This window comes from Electrona antarctica, assembly GCF_951216825.1.
Source record: "Electrona antarctica genome assembly, chromosome: 1".
Taxonomy (NCBI): Eukaryota; Metazoa; Chordata; class Actinopteri; order Myctophiformes; family Myctophidae; genus Electrona; species Electrona antarctica.
Genome location: NC_136806.1, coordinates 11850324 through 11872881, shown reverse-complemented (window position 1 = coordinate 11872881; position 22558 = coordinate 11850324). Strand labels below are relative to the sequence as shown.

Sequence of the window (22558 nt, the reverse complement as noted above, 5' to 3'; positions counted from 1 at the left end):
TTAGAGGCTTGCTGTGGCACTGAGGAGGCCAAGGCCGCCCAGAGGGAGCTGAAGAAGACTCTGCAGGCCAAGGACCGTTACAGGGACGAACCAGAGGCTGCAGGACAGACAACAACTCCACAGAGATGTGGGGGTGGGTTCAGTTCATTACAAGCACTGCGGTGGAGTGGAGGGACCTCTGGCATGAACCTTTTATTTATTTAAAAGGTTAAAACAACAAGTTTGACTGCTCACAGCACAGTAGCAACGCAATGCAACGCGTTGTGAGTTTTTTGTCTCCACCAGGCCGAAGGCATGGGGAGAGAGTATGTTTTGACAGAAGATTTGACAGGGCGGCAGATGTCTACAGTGAGATTAAAATGAAATATGTTTGGTTCTCAAAATGACACATACTAACATCTGCTACCAAGTATTGCAAACATAAATGACACCTTTCCCCACCAATATCAGCTCGAATCTGCAACTTCTTATTTCATACTAAATGAGAGGGATCCTGCCTTCTAATTATTGTCTCCACCAGGCCGAAGGCATGGGGAGAGAGTATGTTTTGCACTCCGTCCGCCCGTGTGTCCGTGTGTGTGTGTCCGTCCTTCCGTCTGTGAACAGCTAATCTCCGGCACCGTTAACCCGGTCGATGCCAAATTTTGCACACACACTCCCTGGATGCCAACGATGGACCTCTGCCCCAACATTTTCAGAACGGCCTGTTATAGCACCACCAGGAGGCCACTTTGTGCAAAACAAGTTTCTGGACAGTACACCTACAGATTTGGTCCAAACATCACGCAAATTGGTACACAGTCTCTCTAGAGCCATTGAACGAAACGGGTCTTTCAGATTTCTCAGACTTCATCCTGATTGGTTAAGATTGGCTTCCAAAGTTCGCAGGAGTGCTCAGTTTCAAACAAAATGCTGCAAATCATGAACACAAAGTGTGATTTCCGTGAAATTGTGCACGCACATTCCCACTAGGCAGAGTCAAAAATGCCACATGAACATTTTCAACTCAGCCTCATGGTGGCGCTATAACTGGCCAAAAAGTGTTTTACCTCTAACTGCACAGATCTGTGGATAACTTTGTATGCCAACTCCCTAGAGGCCAAGGAAAAACCTTTGCGTGGAATTTTTCACATAATTACTCCTTCAGATTTTATCCAAATTTCACGCAAATCGGTACACATGCTCTTCATAGTCATGTGATCAAGACGGGTTTGTTTGATTTCTCATAATCCACCCTCATTGGCTACGATTGGCTTCTAAACTTTTCAGGAGTAGCCCGCTTTGTACCCGTTTTGTACACATCGCCACAACTACTCAACGCAGCTTCCGATTGTGGTGAAACTGTGCATGTATATTCCCACTAGGCTTTGGAAGAAATGCCACTTGACAGTTTTCAAATCAGCCTCATGGTGGCGCTACAACAGGCCAAGCCGCGTCACACACACACACGTTTATATTGCTCCAAAACATTTTGCCAAACATCACACACACACTCCTGTGCCCAGAAGGGCACTTTTTCTAGTTGAATATGATTTTGGGGCTTGCCATTATATTTTTTAAATATGACCTACATTGTCCCAAGAAACACAAAAAAATATGCTATCAGCTTGACTAATAAGGTTCAAGGTTCTTTATTATTTGTCTCCCGAGGAAGAAATGTGTCTTAGACAAAGGGCCCGCATGCAAGCGTAGCCCTTATGCCCATGTCGCCGCAGAGCAGCGCCAAAACAAAGATGTTTAGTTTCCAACACAATATAGTGAATATCACTGCCTCACTTGTATATAGAAAACTTCCCATGTTCCCTTGACCGCTCACAGCGCAATAGCAACGCAATGCAACGCGTTGTGAGCTTTGTAGAGCTATTCTAGATGGAGGTATTTAGTGTAGTAGCCGGGGGACAAAAGGAGGGGACCAAGTATAGAGCCCTAGGGGACCATTGTCAACAGGGTCATATACCGGTACAAGGTTTAAGTCTAACTGTAATGTTGACTTTAGTTGTATATAATGCTGTAACATTTTTATGTGGGTGATAGAGTCCCAGATGTGACCAGATGTGATCTAAGGTAAATATATAGGGATGTCAAAATAACCGAGTTAACTGAGTTAATTAATTTGTGAAATTAATTTGATTAAAAATGTTAACGCAATTAATCCATGCCTAGATGACCCGCCCCATACATCCCATAATTCCATTCCACTCTGCACTATTCATCACTCTGGTGATGATGGCTGATAGATCCAAACGAGATGGAAAGAGAAGCCCTATCCAACCCACCCTGGGCAAGACCTATACGCTGTAGAGACGCTATCATTTGTTTGGGCGGAAGTTGCAGGATTTTACCGGAAGTATCGCCCAAGGAAATGACGACGATGCTTTACAAATCAGTTTACATTCTCTGCGAATGAAACAAGTGTTGTGATTGGTCGGGAAAATATCGTATCCGGGGGAAATACATCTGACGGATGTTCCGGACGATACATCTGCCGATAGCTTCTCTGCCTTACGTTGTGACCAGGCTTTTCTTTTCGCAGATAAGTAAGCCTGGGACTTAGACTTAGACTTAGTTCCTCCCGTTCCTATTGGAACATTGGGCGACGAGTCCTCTCCATTTACTCCGGTCTCTGGCGACCCTTCTTGCTCCGTGCCAGCTGACACCCATCTCCCTTAGCTGTCTGTCTCCATGTCTTCTTTGGCCTCCCTCTCTTCCTCTTTCCACCTTCTGGCATCCAGTCCATTGCCACACTTGCCGGTCTCTCTCTTGGCAGTCGGAGTACGTGTCCAGCCATTCTCCTTCTCCTTTCATCGACGATGACAGACAGTGGTGCTACCCCTGCCCTTCTCATCACCTCCTCATTGGTGATGTGGTCTCTCCATGAGATCCTCAGGACGGATCTGAGGCATCGTCGGTGGAAGACATCCAACTTGTTGGTGGTGTTGGCTGTCTTCATCCATGTCTCACAGGCGTAGGTCGCTGTTGGGATGACCACTGACATATAGAGGCGTAGCTTGGTGGCCGTAGAGATGGTTTTAGACGACCAAATGTTGCGGAGCCGTTGAAACACTCCTGCAGCTTTTCCAACTCGGTTATTGACGTCTTTCTCCACGTCTCCTGTGTTTGAGATGTTACTTCCAAGATACGTGAAGTTGTCAACATATTCTATGTCATGTAGGCCTATAGTGAGTGGTGGAAGGTGTTGGTATTGTCCAATGGTCATGGCCTTAGTCTTTTCTTGGCTTATCCGTAAACCGACCTTTACTCCGTGCTCATGGAGACTGTTGGTCAACTCTTGGAGTGCCGGCTGGGTATGACTTAACAGAGCCAAGTCGTCCGCAAAGTCCAGATCGGCCAGTCTGCCCCCTCCCCACTTGATACCGAAGAGCAGTGGTGACAGAATGCAACCCTGTCTTACACCGGTCACGATGTCAAAGTCATCGGTTGTGCCGTTGTTGGTTTTGACTCTACAAGTGGAGTTGTGGTACAGGGACCTGAAGATGTTTACGTACTTGGGTGGTACACCATACAGCTGGACGATCTGACACAGTGATTCCCGGTGGATGCTGTCGAAAGCTTTCTTAAAATCGATGTAGTTAATCATGAGGGGTGTCTGAAGCTCTTGGCACTGCTCGATGATGTTGCGAAGAGTAAAGATCTGTTCGGAGCAGGACCTTCCCTTCCTGAAACCAGCTTGCTCTTCCCTTAAGATGTTGTCCACCTCCTCTTTAAGGCGTTGGAGCAATACACTGCAGAATACCTTGCCAGGGATAGACAGCAGTGTGATGCCCCGCCAGTTGTTACAGTCCGCGAGGTTTCCCTTCTTGGGCAGCGTCACAATGACCCCACGTCTCCAGTCGGCTGGAACTTCTTCAGCATGCCAAATCATGTTGAACAGGCTAGTGAGGCTCTCCACAACAACGTCCTGGCCGTGCTTCAACAACTCGGCGGCTACCTCATCGAGTCCCGGTGCCTTATTGTTTTTGAGGCTCTTGATTGCTCGGACAACCTCAGTCCCGGATATCTCTCCTGAAGTAACATTCAGAGTTGGAGCCGGTGTTTCGTGATCGAAATTGAAGAGCATGGAAGGTATTGGCTGATTGAGAACCTCTCTGAAGTGCTCCACCCACCTTGCCTCCTGCTCTTCGTCGGTCAGGAGTGCCCTGCCCTGCAGGAATGAAGCCTGGGACCGAGGCTATATCTAACCCTACCTATCTGGATGGGGAAAAACGCAAGTCGGTTATTGCCATAAAAGGCAGCACAATGTAGGCAGCGGCACAAATCACATCACGACAACAGGGTGAGAGAGAGCGAGAGTGAGAGTGTCACTTATCTTTCGGTTCCGACAACAGAACATGCCATATTTTTGACATAGTTCGAATGGTGATTAATCATGATTAATACATGTTTAAGCTGTGATTAATGTGATTACAATTTAATCATTTTGACAGCTCTAGTAAAAATACATACCAGCTCAGCCCTAAAATACTTAAAACAAGTCTTAGTGCTTTTCATGGTTTCATCCTCGTAGCAGTTTTTGTATTGACTTGTACTGTACTTTCGTTTGAAATGTATACCATACTACATACTGTGAAATAAAAGAATCAATCAATCAAACAATCAAAAAGTCACCACTCCCTTTATACCGGCGGTTCCCTTGGAGCTCCTCTTCTTACATCTTACAAACAACACACAGAGTATAAATACAATGAAAATTATTTTGCTCAGAGCACTCTCAGTCTTATATACACAGGACAAAAACAAACATCTATAGTGCAAAGAAAAAGACAAAAACACAAGAAAGTGCAAGTGAAGTGACAATACAGTGCAATAAAGTTCAAGGTCAGCTGTTCAGCAGCCTGACTGCCTGGGGGAAGAAACTGTTACTGAGACGGGTGGTGCGAGATTTGATGCTCTGGTAGCGTTTTTTGGAAGGGAGTGGTTGGAACAGGGTATTTGCGGGATGGCTGGTGTGTTTAATGATGTTGAGGGCTTAATAATTTAGATGGTACAATAGTGTTGAATGCGGAACTATAATCTATGAACAGTAGTCTGACATAAGAGTTTTTCTTTTCAAGATGTACCAGGGCAGTGTGCAAGAGAGATCGCGTCGTCCACAGATCTATTTGAACAGTAAGCAAACTGTAATGGATCAATGCTAGCAGGAATGATGCTCTTGATGTAAGAAATATGAGAACATGAGATCATGAGAACAGAAGTCAAAGCAACAGGTCGATAATCATTGAGACAGGTAACAGGTTTTTTCTTGGCAATGGGCACTATTATTGGCACCACACACAATGACAGGGACAGGTTAAATATGTCCGTATAGACCCATGACAGCTGGTTATAGCATGTCTTAAGGACACGAGAGGCTATCCCATCTGGTCCTGCAGCTTTATGAACACAGTGACACTCTGCCTTCTCTGTATTGTATTATCTTCATCAGGCAGGCTCTGTGTTTAGCCTGTCCCCTAACCCCTATAGTCATCTAGTTATTCAATCCTCATGTTTCTTGGCCCTATCTGTGTATATACCTGACTGTAAGAAAGATTAGTCCTGTCTGTGTATATACCTGACTGTAAGAAAGAAAATCAGGATGGATGCTGCCCTCGGTTTTGACAGTGGGAGCTACGTATACATCTTTGTAATGTGCTCTGAGGAAGGCTGAGTGCAGAGACGCGTAAGTGTTCTCAATAAAGTGAGAAATGGCATCTGATCCCATTCTTGCATCGTTTATTTTGTGAGTGCTGCTTTTTCCACTTGGGTGGTGTTTGATCCTATGTGTATGAGAAAGGAGAGAGGCCGCACAGCTCGTAGTCACGATGCCATCAGATTTTTATTGGAAAAATAAAAATGTGATGGCATCGTGACTACGAGCTGTGCGGCCTCTCTCCTTTCTCAGTCATAGTTTTATCTCCTGCGGTCAGCACCTCCCCACTACTGGTGTGCGCTCCTACCTTCCTGTTTGTTCGAATGATCCTATGTGTATACCTGTCTGTCCCATAACTGTTTTGTTTCATTTACTATGAAAACCTGCATCTCCTGTCCGTCAGTTAGTTAGTCACCCCACGCCTATGTATATGGTCACACCTCGTGACATCACGCCTCCATATATGGTCACACCTCGTGACATCACACCCATATATGGAGCTGACCTGTTCTGACATTCCATTATGTTGATCATTCCCCACCCCTCCTTCCTGTTCTGACATTCCATATGTTGATCTGTCGTCGTCGTCCCCCCCCCCCCCCCCCCCCTGGCCAAAGCACCAGCGCTCAGCAGTCTGCCGTCACCCAGGCGGATACTTCTCGCCCTTTATGGCGAGGTCGCTTCTCTTCAGGGCCCTTTAGGTCCTCTGTTTCATGCCAGCCTGAACTCTAATTGCAATGGCTTTTTTGGTCATCTTAATTTGGAGTTTCAGTCTGAAATGGAAGCTTGTGTGTTTCTGAACCAATCAGAGTGTTGATACCCCTTCATGCTATGGGACGTAGCTCCGCTACATCCACAACATGTGGAGTTTGATTGTTTACGAGAGGGAGAGAGAGAGAGAGAGAGAGAGAGAGAGTTCTGCTACATTGTTCTCGCTGCTCGGCACAATTAAAACACCATCATTAAACATTAAACAGGGAGATAGATATAGAATAACAACCCCCCCAATGGGGAACAAACAAATAGCAGAGCCAACTGGTGGTGCTGGGGAGGCGGTGGGAGCAAACAGGCGCACACCAACAGTCCAGGGACAAATGACAGCAGGAAGAACAGAGACTGAGGTGAGCTTAAATAACCGGGCAATTGGTCAGCTGACTGCTACAGTACATCAGTGTATGGCGTATGACGTATATTAAACGTGTGTAGTACCATTGTAATACACATGTATGCTCCCATGAGCATAGCATGAAGCGGCTCAAGTACAGTATATCTGCCTGAACTAACTCTGCAAAATACAGTACGCATCATTAATACACTGTCTGGATGTCATCTTGAACCATATTAAAAACAGAGTAGTTCTGAAATCAAAATCAGCTGTGTTTGGAGGAACGTGCCGCAATGGGAATCAAATAGGTGAATGAAATCAAGATTAATTTTTATTCTCGACACGTCATCACAAAGCACGTTTTCGTTCAAAATAAGTAATTAAAATTGGACTTTTGATATAAAAATACACACAATCCCATTGTTTTGGCATCTATTGGCCCATTATGATGACCACGGATATGCTCTAAATGTGTGAAAAACGTATGTTTCATTTCACTACGTCTTTAAACCTGTGCTGTGGTCTCTGCACTCAGGACAATTGGGCACATGTCATGAGGCGGAACAGCCATACCGCCGGGCGTCAGTTACTGTCCCAGCTGCCAATCCTGTCAGGGTTTAGGTTTGTTACTGTCCCAGTTGCCAATCCATGTGACGTCTCGGGAGAGAAGCTTTGTTCAGGGAAGATAAAGGAACTCAAGTTGTGCCAAGACACATTCTGACACAGTGTTTCCACTTGAGCAGTGTTGGTAATTGTAATTATAGCTGAGAAGCATTAAAAACACAGCTTGATGTAAAAGTCTCCCATCCAGTGATTCATTATTAGTGCCTGGTCTGTACAGTATGTTTATGGTCTGAAATGTCAGAGGTCATAACTGGTGGTACTGCAGGCTAAAGGCCCAGGCTAAAATGTATGAATGAATTTGTGACGGATATGACGTGACGTATAGAAATACCACAAGAACAGCGCGAGGGGTACAAGTTAGGAGCCAGCCAACCAATCATATGATCAACGCTCGAGGGGTACTAATATACCAGGAAGACTTTGTCAGTCTTCTTGGTCCTTCAAAACGCCACTGAGCAACTTCTACTGAGGTGAATAGCGGGGGGTGGGGCTGTCGCTCCTCATCCACTCTCTAGAATCTAGAGAGTGGATGAGGAGCGACAGCCCTAGAGTCTAGATCAGCGGTTCCCAAACTTGTTCATGTCAAGGACCCCCAAATTGACACTGATGATTGACCCCCAGTTGAAAAATATATGCCAGGGACCCTCCATAACTTCCATAAGAGAACCAAAACTGTTAATTTCACCATTGTCTGATGTTCTCGGGTGAGTAGACAACAATGACCAATATGAAAAATCAATTACTAGTCAGTATGGGATAGAATAACATCAGAAAATGGTGTGGGGGGGGGGGGACAGTTTTTGTGGAATTCCCTTTTAAGTCACCCCCTGAGCCAAACTAAATGCAAAACGTGTGTGTGTGGACTGTGGGGTACCTGTTTTTTTTTCTCTAGGCCTATGGCCAAAAACAAAAAGTAATAATTGTATGCTTGTATGGTTTATGTTTTAATTCCCCCAATTTGAACAGTAGTCTTGTGTGCAAACTATGCTCCCTGATATTAAGTCGACTAGCCTCCCTTGTACTGAAAGCCATACATCACCATTGCTGCTGTGACAGGGGAGATGCCAGGGGCTTAAACTCACTCATCACGTTTTAGGAGGTGGCCTCATCCCTCTTATCAGCCCAAAGCTGTGTGTGTGTGTGTGTGTGTGTGTGTGTGTGTGTGTGTGTGTGTGTGTGTGTGTGTGTGTGTGTGTGTGTGTGTGTGTGTGTGAGTGTGAGTGTGAGAACAGAGAGAACGCTAATCTCCCCAGGGCGATCACACTGACCTGGGCCATTGATTACACACCTTCTAATGCCAAGATGAGATTGGAACATCATGGGCGCCAGTCATTTAATTTCATTTATTTATTTATTTGCATCCCAGTGAATGAGAAAAATCACTCCAATCCTCCTCCCCTCACCCCCAACTGTGAAGTCAATGATTGGTGTTGCAGACATCACTTGTCATGTCGGAGACGCTTGTTATTTTTTCTTTTTCTTCATCTCCCTCACAGTGAGAATGGGAGAAATTGTCATCGAGGAAGACCTCTTCCTCGATGAGGTGCACGCACACACACACACACGCACACACACACACACACACACACACACACACACACACAAATTGCAGACACAAAGTCTGCACACCAGGTGGTGTGCAGACTTTGTGAGTGGAGAGAAGAATATGCTGCAATTTTTTTTAAAGATTTCTTTAAAAATGTAGTTAACATGGACAGGAAAGGAGGAGGGAGAGACAGGGAGAGACGTGCAGCAAAGTTCGTCATGAACGGGACTCGAACGCGCGGCGCGCTGTCAGGCCAGAGCCTATGTGGCATGCGCCTGGACCGCTAGACCCCCCCCATCCCCAACGCAACGTTACTCTTGGCCAGTGGCGTATCTACAATAAGGCGAGGACAGGCGTCCGCCTGTCCAAATCCATTTTCTGCCTGGCCAAAATCCAGACCTGAGACCTATTAGTGGACAGCGGATTGGTAGTTGCGCGACCCTCAATCACCCATTAGAATGCAAATGCATGCCTTTCAGCCTTTGTATCCTACTGTCTGGCAGGTATATCTCTTTGAAAACCGTTAGTGCTACTGATTGTGCGCAGGGGGGCGACAATTAACACATCTTGCCTGCCCAAAATGTAATTTTTGCCTGCCCAAAATGTAATTCCTGGTGACGCCACTGCTCTTGGCCCTGTTCAACGCCGCTTGTTTTCACCTTGGTTCTTGGCTGTGCACAGAGGTCAAAACTCTTGAAGTGCAGAGCTGCAGTCTGGCACCGACACCTCTACCTTCTTCACTCTATGCAGGTCAGCCAAGGCCAGGCAGTTAATAAAAATAGATGAGGCAGACCATGCTCCCAAATTCCGGCCGTCACTAATCTCCTGTGCTTGGCACTCGCCCCATCTGAGGCCAAGCAAATATACCTCTCGCACACAACGCCGGCAGATTGCCTCCTGCTGGGTTCTCTCCATCTGTCACAGTGTTTATTTAACCCAGTGACTAGAATCATTGTTACAGAGCTGTTAATGGGTCATGGTATTTGAAGCCACGTGGAACTGGCCAGTTTGTTTGGACACAAGAAAGAAACAAGCATTTAAGGACCAGCCACTGTGAGGACAATTAATCATTCATTAACTGTTGAGGTCTTTTTTGACATTCAGTGGGTTTTGTGTAGGGCAGGCCTAGTTAAAAAAAAAGTACCAAACGTACACATACTTAGATGATTTACTGATTAGTGCATGCAACCCCATCAAGGGGCATAGTGTATATGAATTTGAACGCAAAGTAAACAAGTCGCAAAGTGCATGAGCTTTAGTAAATTCACAGGAATATGTTATTGACCAGTATAATAAAAGGTATGGCCTCGCCTCTATATTCTAGGAAGACATATCATAGCATAGTGAAGCATAATTTTGTTCATGATACTAGGCTTATCAAGCCTGTTATCGAGCATAGCGGCCCATGACGTCATGTTTAAACAATCAAGACAAGAGACGGTCAAGAAATATATCTACTCACCCACACTGGCACAAACATGTCGGTCTAAAAGTGTATTGATACTTTGAACCAGCGCTGCCCGGGTAAACAAAATTACGCTTTGAAAGTGATCGTACCAGTTACCAGTTCCCACGAAATGATAGAAAATGCTTGATAGTGGGCTTGAAAAGAACCCGGCTCGTTAAGCCTAGGTGCTCGTTATCAATACAGATTAACGAGCTCCTGCCTAAATCAAGTGTGGGTGGAAGTTTCAGTGATACTGGATAGAACATAAAACCAAATTAGAGATTCTAGAACAAGAGGTGAAACTCCTCAAATACGTGGAATCACCACTAGATAACTATTTGCCAAAGCACACTTCTTTGTACCAGGCCTGTGCTATTAACCTAATCTATCATCTCCCTTGGCAATAACATAAGCTTTAAATGAACACATTTCGATTTAGTCGACGGGACAATCGATTCTCCCAAAACCCCCGACACCATCTATAATATCGCACAACTCCCTACTTATCAGTTTGGGTTTAAAAAAAGAAGGCAGCTTGATGGAAAGTCTCCCATCTAAAAAAAACAACAACCGTAGGCTATTGGCTATATTAGCTCTCAATTCCCAAGTGTCACCTTTGCTTTTCATAGGCTCAACAGGCTATACAAAGACATTATCATTCTTTTTATTAGAATTTTACTAATTAAAATTCGAATAAAAAACGAATTAAAAAAAATATTTTTTTAATTAACGGATCAGTAGTCTTAGACAACTATACTGTAACTCTGGTACTGCAGGCTGGGCATTCATTGCTTCTCTCACAGACAACATTTTCTGGAAAGCTCTCCACAAAAGCATACATAATCGTTCATTATAGTTTTCAACATAACATTTCCTGTACCGCAGCATATGCTAACAGCAGTGTTACACAATACACAATACAACAAATGACCAATTACTCGGGATATTTCCATTTTTTCTTTTCTTTTCTTTCTTTTGTAAATTGCCATCTGATAATAGACTTAATTGAGGAAGGAATTGCATTTGTCTCTCGCGTGTTCACAGGGAATCTCAGTGGCACACAGCTGTTCTTAATAGCCATTATTAGAGTCCGTGGCGACTAAATTGCATGGCGACCGACTCCGCGGAGCGCGTCGCAGCACTGCACGTTGTGTTGTTTTCCTGTTGTCCTGTTTGTTTATGAATCTGCCAGTAGGGCCTATTCGTTGTCAACATGGCATGCAGCCGCAGTTCCCCTAGGGTGATATTTATCAGGTGTTGTTTATTGACATGGTCAGAGGAGTGACAGACGGTCAACCTTGTCTCTGTCTGTCCGAAGGGCATGTGTCACACAATGGCACATAACTAAACTAAAGGTACATCCCTCTGCCTTGGATTGCAACACCGGAGCAGGGCTTTTATCCATTTAGAAGAGTCCGGAAAGACTAATAGAGGTTATGCGCGTGACATCATCATTCCGGGGAGTTATGCGGGAACAGCTACTGAGTGGCAAAAAAAACTTTCTGGCCTTGACAGCCCATACTGTACATTCAAACAGAAAAGTCCTATCTGATTGCATTAAGCAAAGTTAAACTATGTTAAAGTCACTTTGCCACTCGATTTGCCATTCATTTTATGCATACGCATACCCTCTATTGCTGCTTTCTCCTAATTATCTGGCTTGTAATTTGTGTCCTTGGACCATTTTCTTTTAAAGATGATGAACTCCATTAGGAATAATTTTTGATAAGATATTCATGTTGCCACCTTTTCCCTTCCTTGGCTTCGTTAAATGTGTGCTAATCAATGAGCTGTGCCACTAATAGCCTTGCGTCTGGGAGACTGCATGCTCTGTGGGTACCATGCAGCAATTCAATTGTGATTTTGTTTCTTCTGCTGAGCATATTTGAAGTAGCATCATAACCATTATTGGTTTTTAGGTGCAGACAAACGTAGATTAGTATTGAAAAGATAAAGCGTGTGTGTGTGTGTGTGTGTGTGTGTGTGTGTGTGTGTGTGTGTGTGTGTGTGCGTGTGCGTGTGCGTGCGTGTGCGCGTGCGTGCGTGTGCGCAACTGTGCACACACATGTTGTACGCCATTTGGTGATATTTTCAGTAACTTCAACACACCAAAGGGTCCACAAATATGTACTGCACAAATATGAACAAGATTGACTGAGTGGCACATTATAAACGACTATCTGTGGATGAATAAATGGATGGCACTTTAAAATGATAACAGACATGAAGGTTAAAGTTGCAGAGCAGACGGTCAAAACCCAAACCTCTCATCTTGTCCACACGGAGCAGGAAGGAACCACAAATAGAATGTAGAATGTGAATTGCTTTTTTTCTTTGCTCCGAGAGTATAACAGGTCAGTGATCCAAGTGTCTTAAATGATTGATGTGCTTCTTCTTTCCCATGCAGACTGAGGTGTCTGGTGAAGCAGCTGGAGAGAGGAGAGGCCTCCCTGGTCGACCTCAAGAAGAACCTTGAATATGCCGCCACGGTGTTGGAGTCAGTTTACATCGAGGAGACCAGGTAAGAGAAGCCCTGAATACGTATAGATATGCGTATACGTCATTTTCAAATGATTGGAATCGGACCGGGAGCCAAACAAACGTGATCGGGACATCCCTAGTATCAATATTATATCCATATCATGATATTAGACTGGATATTGTCTGTGATTTTGGATATTATTCTATTGTGATCTGGCATACGTGTTCCATAAGATTATTAAGAAAATAATAGACTCACTTAACAATGAATTGAAAATTCTGTGGTTCTATCATTGGGCGGTTTTCTGTGAATGTAATGCTGTCTGCGCGCGAGTGGCCGAGGAACGCACATGTGGGCCGGTTAAAAAAGGTCCCCCTCCCCACCTTGGTAGCCACAAGAAACATATTTTGCATGTGATGTGACAGACAAGACAGGGCACTTTTCATTTCATTTTTTTCCTCGTAAAATATGCCATTGCTTGGCTCTGTATCTCAAATGGTCAAATAAATATTTGATTAAGGAATATAATAGCCTATGCCTTTATTCTTTCTCTATATCAGCAAAATGTAGATTTTCATGTTCGACATTGAGGAGATATCAGATAAAAACAATAACGCTGCTTATTAACTAACCGGTTAATCGATCGATAAGGTTATCAATTTTAATTCATCTATAATTTGCATGCCTACATCTGGTAGATGGATACATATTTTCTTGACTGGAGGAATCTTGTGGATGTTCTTGATGAAGTTATAAGGACCACAAGAGTCAAATATCTAGAAACCAAGCAGTCTTTTATCAAACAGTAGTGGTCTCCTCCTTCGAGATTGATAAAGGTCAGTCTCACTTTCAGGCTCCAAGTCCCCATCTAAGTGCCCACAAACCGAAAGCCACACTCACAAACAAAAAGCCACACTCACTCACCACCTAGCTAATGTAAGGTGTGTGTGGCTTTTTCAAACAGAAAAAGCCACACTCACCCCCGGGGATCCTCATACTCACAGGGTGGCGTTTGCTCTTACGTACGTCATAGATAGATGGTTGGATGGATGCATGGATGGATGGATGGGGGTAAAATATTTTTAAGTCTATATCAGTGGTTTTCAACCAGTGGTCCACTGTGTCTGCGTGTCTGCGTGCGTGCGTGTCTGTGTGCGTGCGTGCGTGCGTGCGTGCGTGCGTGCGTGCGTGCGTGCGTGCGTGCGTGCGTGCGTGCGTGCGTGCGTGCGTGCGTGCGTGCGTGCGTGCGTGCGTGCGTGCGTGCGTGAATGTGTATGTTAGAAGCCCTGACTCTTCTGTCAACAGTTCACAGTTGACATTCAGCACAACCAGATACGATCAGGCTTTAACCCAAGCTATAGACCAAGGCTAGCTATGGAGAATAACCATCATCCATTGCAGGATTATAGAAAGATCTTTATCTTAGCTTTATTTGACAGCAGCACATGTGTAGTTTGATCTGCTGTTTGGAGTTGAGCTGTGATGTATGACATAATGGATAACAGTCATCGTCAATTAAACACATTTGATCGAACATTTTCTTTAAATGTGGTGAGGCGGCACATGCCTCACAGTACGTTTTAACAGTGGCCGACAGCCTGGCGTACTTTCCCGAAATGCGTTATTTGTCTCTCTATGGGAGCCGGCAACTGCTGGCGATAGCAGCCGAAGAGGCGATGGTCTAAAAGTGGGCGGAGGAACGCCGTTCAAAGACATGAAAATATATTATCTTTTGGACGACATCGTCCGGCGATAGCCAATCACCTCCTCGTGGAACGGTGACACGTTTACATTACGTACGGTGATGACAGCAGGAACGCCCACTAGGAGATTTGTATCGCCCAGAGTCGCCGCTGTTCGTCCGCTGTTTAAAACGTAGAAAGGGAGCGTACTTTTAGGCTAACCAAAACTAGACTACAACTAAAACATTTGCAGATGACTAAAATATGACAAAAAAACTAAATGGAATTTGAATCAAAACACTAAATCTAAATCAAATGTTTGCTTTCTCTGTCTCTCTGTTTGTCTCTGACTCTCTGTTTGTCTCTGTCTCTCTGTTTGTCTCTGACTCTCTGTTTCTCTCTCTGTTTGTCTCTGTCTCTCTGTTTGTCTCTGACTCTCTGTTTGTCTCTCTGTTTGTCTCTCTGTTTGTCTCTGACTCTCTGTTTGTCTCTGTCTCTCTGTTTGTCTCTGTCTCTCTGTTTTTGTCTCTGTCTCTCTGTTTGTCTCTGTCTCTCTGTTTGTCTCTGTCTCTCTGTTTGTCTCTGTCTCTCTGTTTGTCTCTGTCTCTCTGTCTGTCTCTGTCTCTCTGTTTGTCTCTGTCTCTCTGTTTGTCTCTGTCTCTCTGTTTGTCTCTGTCTCTCTGTTTGTCTCTGTCTCTCTGTTTGTCTCTGACTCTCTGTTTGTCTCTGTCTCTCTGTTTGTCTCTGTCTCTCTGTTTGTCTCTGTCTCTCTGTTTGTCTCTGACTCTCTGTTTGTCTCTGTCTCTCTGTTTGTCTCTGTCTCTCTGTCTGTCTCTGTCTCTCTGTTTGTCTCTGTCTCTCTGTCTGTCTCTGTCTCTCTGTCTGTCTCTGTCTCTCTGTCTGTCTCTGTCTCTCTGTTTGTCTCTGTCTCTCTGTCTGTCTCTGTCTCTCTGTCTGTCTCTGTCTCTCTGTTTGTCTCTGTCTCTCTGTCTGTCTCTGCCTCTCTGTCTGTCTCTCCATCGCGACCCCATCCTTCCCTGCATCCAGGCGGCTGGTGGACACAGAGGACGAGCTCAGTGACATCCAGTCGGAGTCGGTGCCGTCGGAGGTGAGGGACTGGCTGGCCTCCACCTTCACCAGGCAGATGGGCCTGATGCTGAGACGCACCGAAGAGAAGCCGCGCTTCAGGAGCATAGTGCACGCCGTGCAGGCCGGCATCTTTGTTGAGAGGTACACACACACACGCTTCAGGAGCATAGTGCACGCCGTGCAGGCCGGCATCTTTGTTGAGAGGTAGGCTTACATTATACACACACGCTTCAGGAGCATAGTGCACGCCGTGCAGGCCGGCATCTTTGTTGAGAGGTAGGCTTAGGCTTACATTATACACACACACACACACGTGCGCGCGAGCGTGCGCTTGCATGTTGTCATTTAATGAGAATATACAACATTTAATAATTCATATGGACCGTAACAGCATCTGTCCTCTGTCAAAGCGAGGCATTTTCAATCCATCAACTCCCAGACTCCATGTGGCTTACTGCCAAGTTGAAGCGCTTTGTCAATTCTTTCTCCTCAGACATTCCAAACCCATCCAATGTTCTCTGTTTCGAGGTTTCGAGATGTCTTTATGCACCCGTCTGACCACTTGGACCGCGAACGCTTTCCACATTTCAATACGGAGTGTGAGACCTGATCCAGAATGGGTCAGGAAGCACTGCTCCGGACCGTACTACAGTATTTGCCACATGAATTCACAGCTATAATAACTTTATTTGCGGTTTACATTCACCCCAAATCTAAACTCTCAGATTCAGAGCTCTGTAACTTTTTTTTCCCCCTCCTTTTTTTTGTTTTGCCGATGGGTTCCCAGATGATTGTCCCAAATCTAACTACCCCGTCCCACCCAACAGAGTGTTATGAACAACATCTAATGATTAGATGCACCTTAGGTGCTATATATAGGACACTATAATAGGGCGCTGGAAAACCGTTATACAATTATGTTGATTTTCCTTTTTTTAATTGGTGTATTTTTTGCTCTTTTTTAAATGTCCATTACTTGTGCTGCTACAATATCTGAGGAACAAAAATACATTTGACAGTAAAGTACCTGTATACAATACACAACACAACAATAAACCTGAACCTTGAAGCTTCCGCAACAGTGAGGATACATTCAAACTGCAATAATAATAATAATATACATCGCCATACAAACATGTGGCCTTGGGAAGCTTGGCTGTGCTGTGCTGTGCACCGTGACTCATAAAGGCACAACATAGGCTACTCGCACAGGCCTGCCTCCCCATGGCTATTGTTGATCTGTTTGAATCGTTAAATCCAAAAGGTCACATGTAACATAATGTTTTTCCTTTTTTTTAATGTTTTTCTTTATATTCAATTGTCTCTCCCCATAGTCATGGCCAATTCGCATGGGCGTGCGTGCGTGCGTGCGTGCGTGCGTGCGTGCGTGCGTGCGTGCGTGCGTGCGTGCGAACCCTAACCCATTTTAACATAGTAAATGATCTACATTGCATTATTGATACTTTTACTTAAGTAAATAAAATCACACCCGTGTGAAGTGAGGGGCGCTCATCATACGTCATCACCATACATCTCATTCTCAACAATCTCCCACCCAGTCACGCTGGCCAATCACAATTTGCGTCCTCACTTTTGTCTTCAATGTTTGTGTTTACACACATTTGTCTTCAATGTTTGTGTTTCCACAGACCCTCAAAGCTGGGCACTAGGAGGGGCTAGCGCCCCTCAAAAATCTACTTTTTAGTACCACTGCCCCACTGTAATCTTTGGCTCTATAGACCCCAGTTTGGGATCCTCTGTGGGATCAGTGGGACAATGGAAGGAATGCAGACAGATTATGGATTTTAGACTCCAGGCTTCAAGACGCTGCTTGAATCCGTTTTCCCCTATGATTCATTATTGATTTTATCGCGTGGGTCGCGTGCAGCCGGACCCACTCCACAGGTGCACCGCGTAGCGATGCATCTTGGTGTGATTTACGCCCAAAGCTGTACACTATAGTGCTGCACAATCAATCGAAAAAAGATCGAGATCTATATTCAGACACCACATGTGATCTCATTTCTAAACTTGAGCAAGAATCGTGCAGCACTAGTTGGCTGTCCAATTCACTTTAGTTACTCTTGCTACAAGAGAGAGACTTTAACCCATTCTGGGCGGGAACCCCTTTTGGTGTTAGCATTATGTACTATACAAACTTGTAGGTCTGCTATTTTAGAAAAATCGAATTGTGCAGCACTGCTGTACACTCTACTTAGTATTTGAGTCAACTGATTCCGCAGTTACTGTGTACACCCGCATAGCTTAACCATTTAAAAGCTTTTTCTTGCCTAGTTGAACTCATAGCGTTTTGAAGGTTTGGTAATGGGGATGTCAAGACTTGACATGTCGCTTTCAAATGAGTATTTATTTCTCTTTTTCTTTTCCTTTTCCTTTTTTTTGTGTGGGTGGAGAGGGTGGAGTGGGTTTGACGTATGGCGTTTATAAGCCCTGACGTTTTATTTGATGTTTTTTTTATCTCGCCCAAACAGAATGTACAGACGCACCTCCAACATGGTGGGACTCAGCTACCCCGCGTCTGTCATATGCACGCTCAAGGTATGGGCATGCTGTGCGTGCACACGTGCATGATATTCATGAGGACGCACATGCAGTACATACACGCAGGAACAACTGGATTCAGGACTCACACACAACACAGGCAGGGACTCAAAAATACAAGAATGGACAAACTATTACATTAATAATAATAATAACCAGTAATACGCCTTAAATGTGATAAAGCAACCGCTATAGAGCGTCGCAGTCCCGCCCCCTACCATGGACCAGGAAATGAATCCCAATGCATTTTTCCCATAGACATTTCAAAAAGACGGTTACGCCGCGGACAAAGCCAACTCGAGTCGTGACAACTCATGACAACACAAACAATATTTTGGACCAAACAAATAATTACAAAGAAGAAAAACAACAACCGTTTTTTTCTTCTTTCTAATTATTTGTTCGGCCCAAAAAATTGTGTTTGTTGTCATGATTTGTCACGACTCGAGTTGGCTTTGTCCGCGGCGTAAACGTCTTTAAATAAATACTTTCTGAAATGTCTATGAGGAAAATGAACGGAGAATAATTTCCTGGTCCATGGTAGGGGGCGGGACTGCGACGCTCTATAGGCAGAGACACTCTACCGGAATAATGTCAAGAATGGGTAAAATAAATTCAGTAATTAATTACTATCAATTAAACTCTACTGTCTCAGGGATATTGTCAGGGAGTTGTCTTTGTGTCGTCACAACTGTAAATAAACTGTCTCAGAAAGTTGGAATATTTGGACGGCAGTAACAATTAGCGTTTTCTCTCAGTCAGTTGATTCTTTATATGGGAATGTCCCAGGCAGTCAAAATGCCCAAAGCGATCTTTATAATCTTAATACTTAGGCACAAACAACTATTTTCTAAGCACAATATTGATTGAAGCTGAAACAAGCGTTTAAATTGCGTATTTAGTCAACCGGTTCCATGTTTTTCAAAGAAGTTGTGGCCGCAGAGGCAACAGTTACTGCCGGTGGACTTTCCCCCAGGGAGTTATACACAAAATATTAAGCCAATAGCATGTACTACGTAGTATGTTATCACACTTGTTTATTTTGATAGGCTGCTCTAGGCTATTAATTTGTGAAAGAGCGACAACTAAAGGCATGAGCTAAAATAATGACACCCAAAATGTTGCTGTAGTCTTTTATATGATCTACTGCAATAATAACAACAGAAAGCATTAGCATTGAGTGACTAAACATGCAGTTTAGCCAAGCCTAAAAGTCTTCTTGACTGTCCATACCAGCTCTTTGAAAATTACCTTATATTCCCTTCCTTTTATTTCTGTGTGATGTGATCAGGTTGACCAGGTCCTCTTTAGGTCCTCTGAGTCTGCAGTGTTCTTCTCTCATATGCAGTGATTTAACTGAGTTGTTGAAAAATGACCGGCCCAGGGGCCCTCGTGGGGGATAATCCGTCCCCGCTCGAATGTGGAATTAGATTTTCCGACTGACTTCAGTTCATTTGACATCTGACCAGGGGATGGCGCTAATGCTGCCTCTCCGGCCACAACTTCCTTGAAAAACATGGAACCGGTTGACTAAATAAGCCATTTAAACACTTTATTTGTTTCAACACGTCACTTAGATGTTCTTGTCCGCTAATAAACAAAAAAATAATTTAGACCTTTATCCTCCGACCTTTACTTTTAAGGGTAAGAACTGTGTAAAGTGGAAAACATGCGCCGGTTCTGAAACGCCCGTGGGACTTCATCTCGGAGCTACAGCGGAGGGAGAGGTCCCATATGGGGCTAGTGATGCAGCAGCTCCTCTGACATAACTACATTTGGTTCAACAGATATATCTATAAATTGTGTGTCATCAGCATAGCTATGGAAGCTAACAAGATGTTCTCTTAACACCTAGCGGAAGCATACATACATGTACAAAATCCCAAGGCAGCCCCCTTGTGCAACACCGTGTCATATTAACCTGACACGACGTGTTCTCCAAGGCTAATGAAATATGTCCTTCCTGTAATGTTTGAAACGCACTTTAGAACACATTATGAGAGCGCAGCCCGGCTCTCGTGGGATTTAGGAAGATGTTATGGTCAATATCGAATGAGCAAATGAGAAGGACGAAGGGGTTCAAGGTCTGCTTCAAGGGGAATCTCTAGCGTCCCTAAATGAGGCTCTGCCTTTTTTCCTTTAAAGCCATTAAATAATGAGATTGGCTCCCTTGTCAATCTGAACACCTGCACACAGACAGACTTCCATGGTTTATCTTGTGAAGCTTAAAAAAAAAAAGGATTACCTGTCAGTATAAATTAATACTTGATGAACTGCTTTTTGCGGATTTTCATGTAGGCCTACTGGACTGTATGTAGCCTATGCAATGTGTTGATACTTGTATTATTGTATTATTCTCTGTGTGTGTGTGTGTGTGCATGTGCGTGTGGGCGTGCGCGCGTGCGTGCGTGCACACTGCTCATGCGAAATGTGTGTTTTAGTTTTTATGATGCAAAATCTTTATTGTTTTAATTCTGTGTCTCCAATCAGCATGTGGACAAGTGGTCCTTTGACGTGTTCACTCTAAACGAGGCCAGCGGGGACCACGCACTCAAATTCATATTCTACGAGCTGCTCACAAGATACGATCTCATTAACCGATTCAAGGTAAAGTCATTGGGGACTCCTCCTCTCTCTCTCTACCTCCAAATCTTCATCAGTCATGTGTGTCTCTCATGAGTCATTGGGATATTGGCAAAAAACGCGAATATACTCGCTCCACTTCATTATGCCTATTCTCGGTCCGACAAGAGTCCATCCTCTCTTGAGTGTCAGATTGATATTCATCAGCATCTCTGCACAGATATTGCGAGATAGACAGACAGGGAAATAGGGCTGTCGTCACAGTTGGCCACGCTCTGTCTCAACGGGTCATCGCTCAGCAAAAACATTCCATATTGGTTTTAAAGCTGGGGACACAAAACCCATTGTCTAGGGGTAAAAGGCAATGCAACATATGAAGGAGAAACGGAAACCAAGGTCTAATGCGAGAATGTATTCACAAATAATGTTGAATAATAAAGACAATCAAGAAAAGTGTACAATAAATGTCTCCTAACTAAAAAAGAAAAGACAATAAACGAAATATCAGAACTGAACTTAATTATTCCTTTCCGAGGGGAATAGTGTCTTTTGTCAACAAATGTCCAACTTCACAAATAAGGCAAAACAGTTAGTTAACGCAGTAGTACGACGGATGGGGGAAAGACCTTGGAAGATGTTTCCCCAGTGACTGTCTGGGGGAGAATGAGCTTAGTAGTTCCCTCACGTGACTGTCAGCCAATAGGGGAGGTTGATCAGGCCTCCACGGTCATGGCCAACAGGAGTACCCCAGATACACAGCTGATGACAATCATACTGTCTGAAGACCCGTTAGTCCCATACTCGGCCATCCAACTGCATGGGAGGAGAGTTAGTCTAATACAGGGTTCATACCGTAACTGCTGCTCATGTATAGATATATATATATATACATATATATTAGAAGACATCGAAGATAATTCCATATACATATATACATATATACTATACCAATAATATCACCATATAAATATATATATAATATTAGCAATAAACATATATATATTTATAATCCAAAATAACACGCATAACTCATAATTAATCATAAACACACACGACCGTAGTCATGACAGGATGGAAGCTGAGAAAGACACCTGCACTGCTTCTTCGTAACGAAGAGGCTTAAATGAATCGATCATGATTCATGAGTAGTTATTATGGAAAATAATGATCTACACAGATTCCTGCTGAGCTGTGCATGTGTTGACATTTTGACAGTACTGTAGTGTACATGCATGATAATCAATCGGAATCAGAAAATGTCAAACATCGCATCCCTCTCCAACGGGAAGTAGGGGGATAAGAAATGTAAAAAATAAAAGTACAATAAAATAAATCATAACAAATATGTTTTAACGAAGAAAAGGCGGCGTTCCGAGCACTCAAAAAGGTATCACAATGAGGAGAGGGTGGATATAAAATCAAGGTACTTTATTAGAAACGTTTAAAAAGCCAACATGTTTCGACTCGCAAAGGGCAGGTAGAAGGTTTTATTAATATGTTTTATTGTTTTCTAAATAGCAAATCTAAAATTAAGCTCAAGCAATGTGACCTTCTTAACCGGATAATCTAACTTTTGTTTCTCTCTCTCTCTTTTAAGCTCTTTCACGCCATCTTAACTGACTTTGATGTTGCTTTGATGTTGCCACTGTGCTTTAGATCCCCATCTCTGATGTTGCCACTGTGCTTTAGATCCCCATCTCTGCGGTGGTGTCGTTCGTGGAGGCTCTTGAAGTGGGCTACAGCAAACACAAGAACCCCTACCACAACCTGATCCACGCTGCAGACGTCACG

The 22558-nt window shown here is 44.0% G+C and overlaps 1 protein-coding gene across 3 annotated transcripts in view; it reads left to right on the top strand.

Annotated features, from left to right (window-relative positions):
• Window positions 1-22558, top strand: part of pde1cb (phosphodiesterase 1C, calmodulin-dependent b) — a gene marked incomplete at its 5' end in the record, with an annotated part of 193135 nt that overhangs the window by 136004 nt on the left and 34573 nt on the right. For all 3 annotated transcript variants that reach the window (XM_079505394.1, XM_079505393.1, XM_079505395.1), the window contains 5 exons: window positions 12777-12890; window positions 15581-15763; window positions 18115-18181; window positions 20675-20791; window positions 22457-22558. The exon at window positions 22457-22558 is cut by the window's right edge and continues 39 nt beyond it. In XM_079505394.1, the coding sequence (XP_079361520.1) occupies window positions 12777-12890; window positions 15581-15763; window positions 18115-18181; window positions 20675-20791; window positions 22457-22558 (583 nt within the window). The remainder of the gene's footprint in view (window positions 1-12776; window positions 12891-15580; window positions 15764-18114; window positions 18182-20674; window positions 20792-22456) is intronic.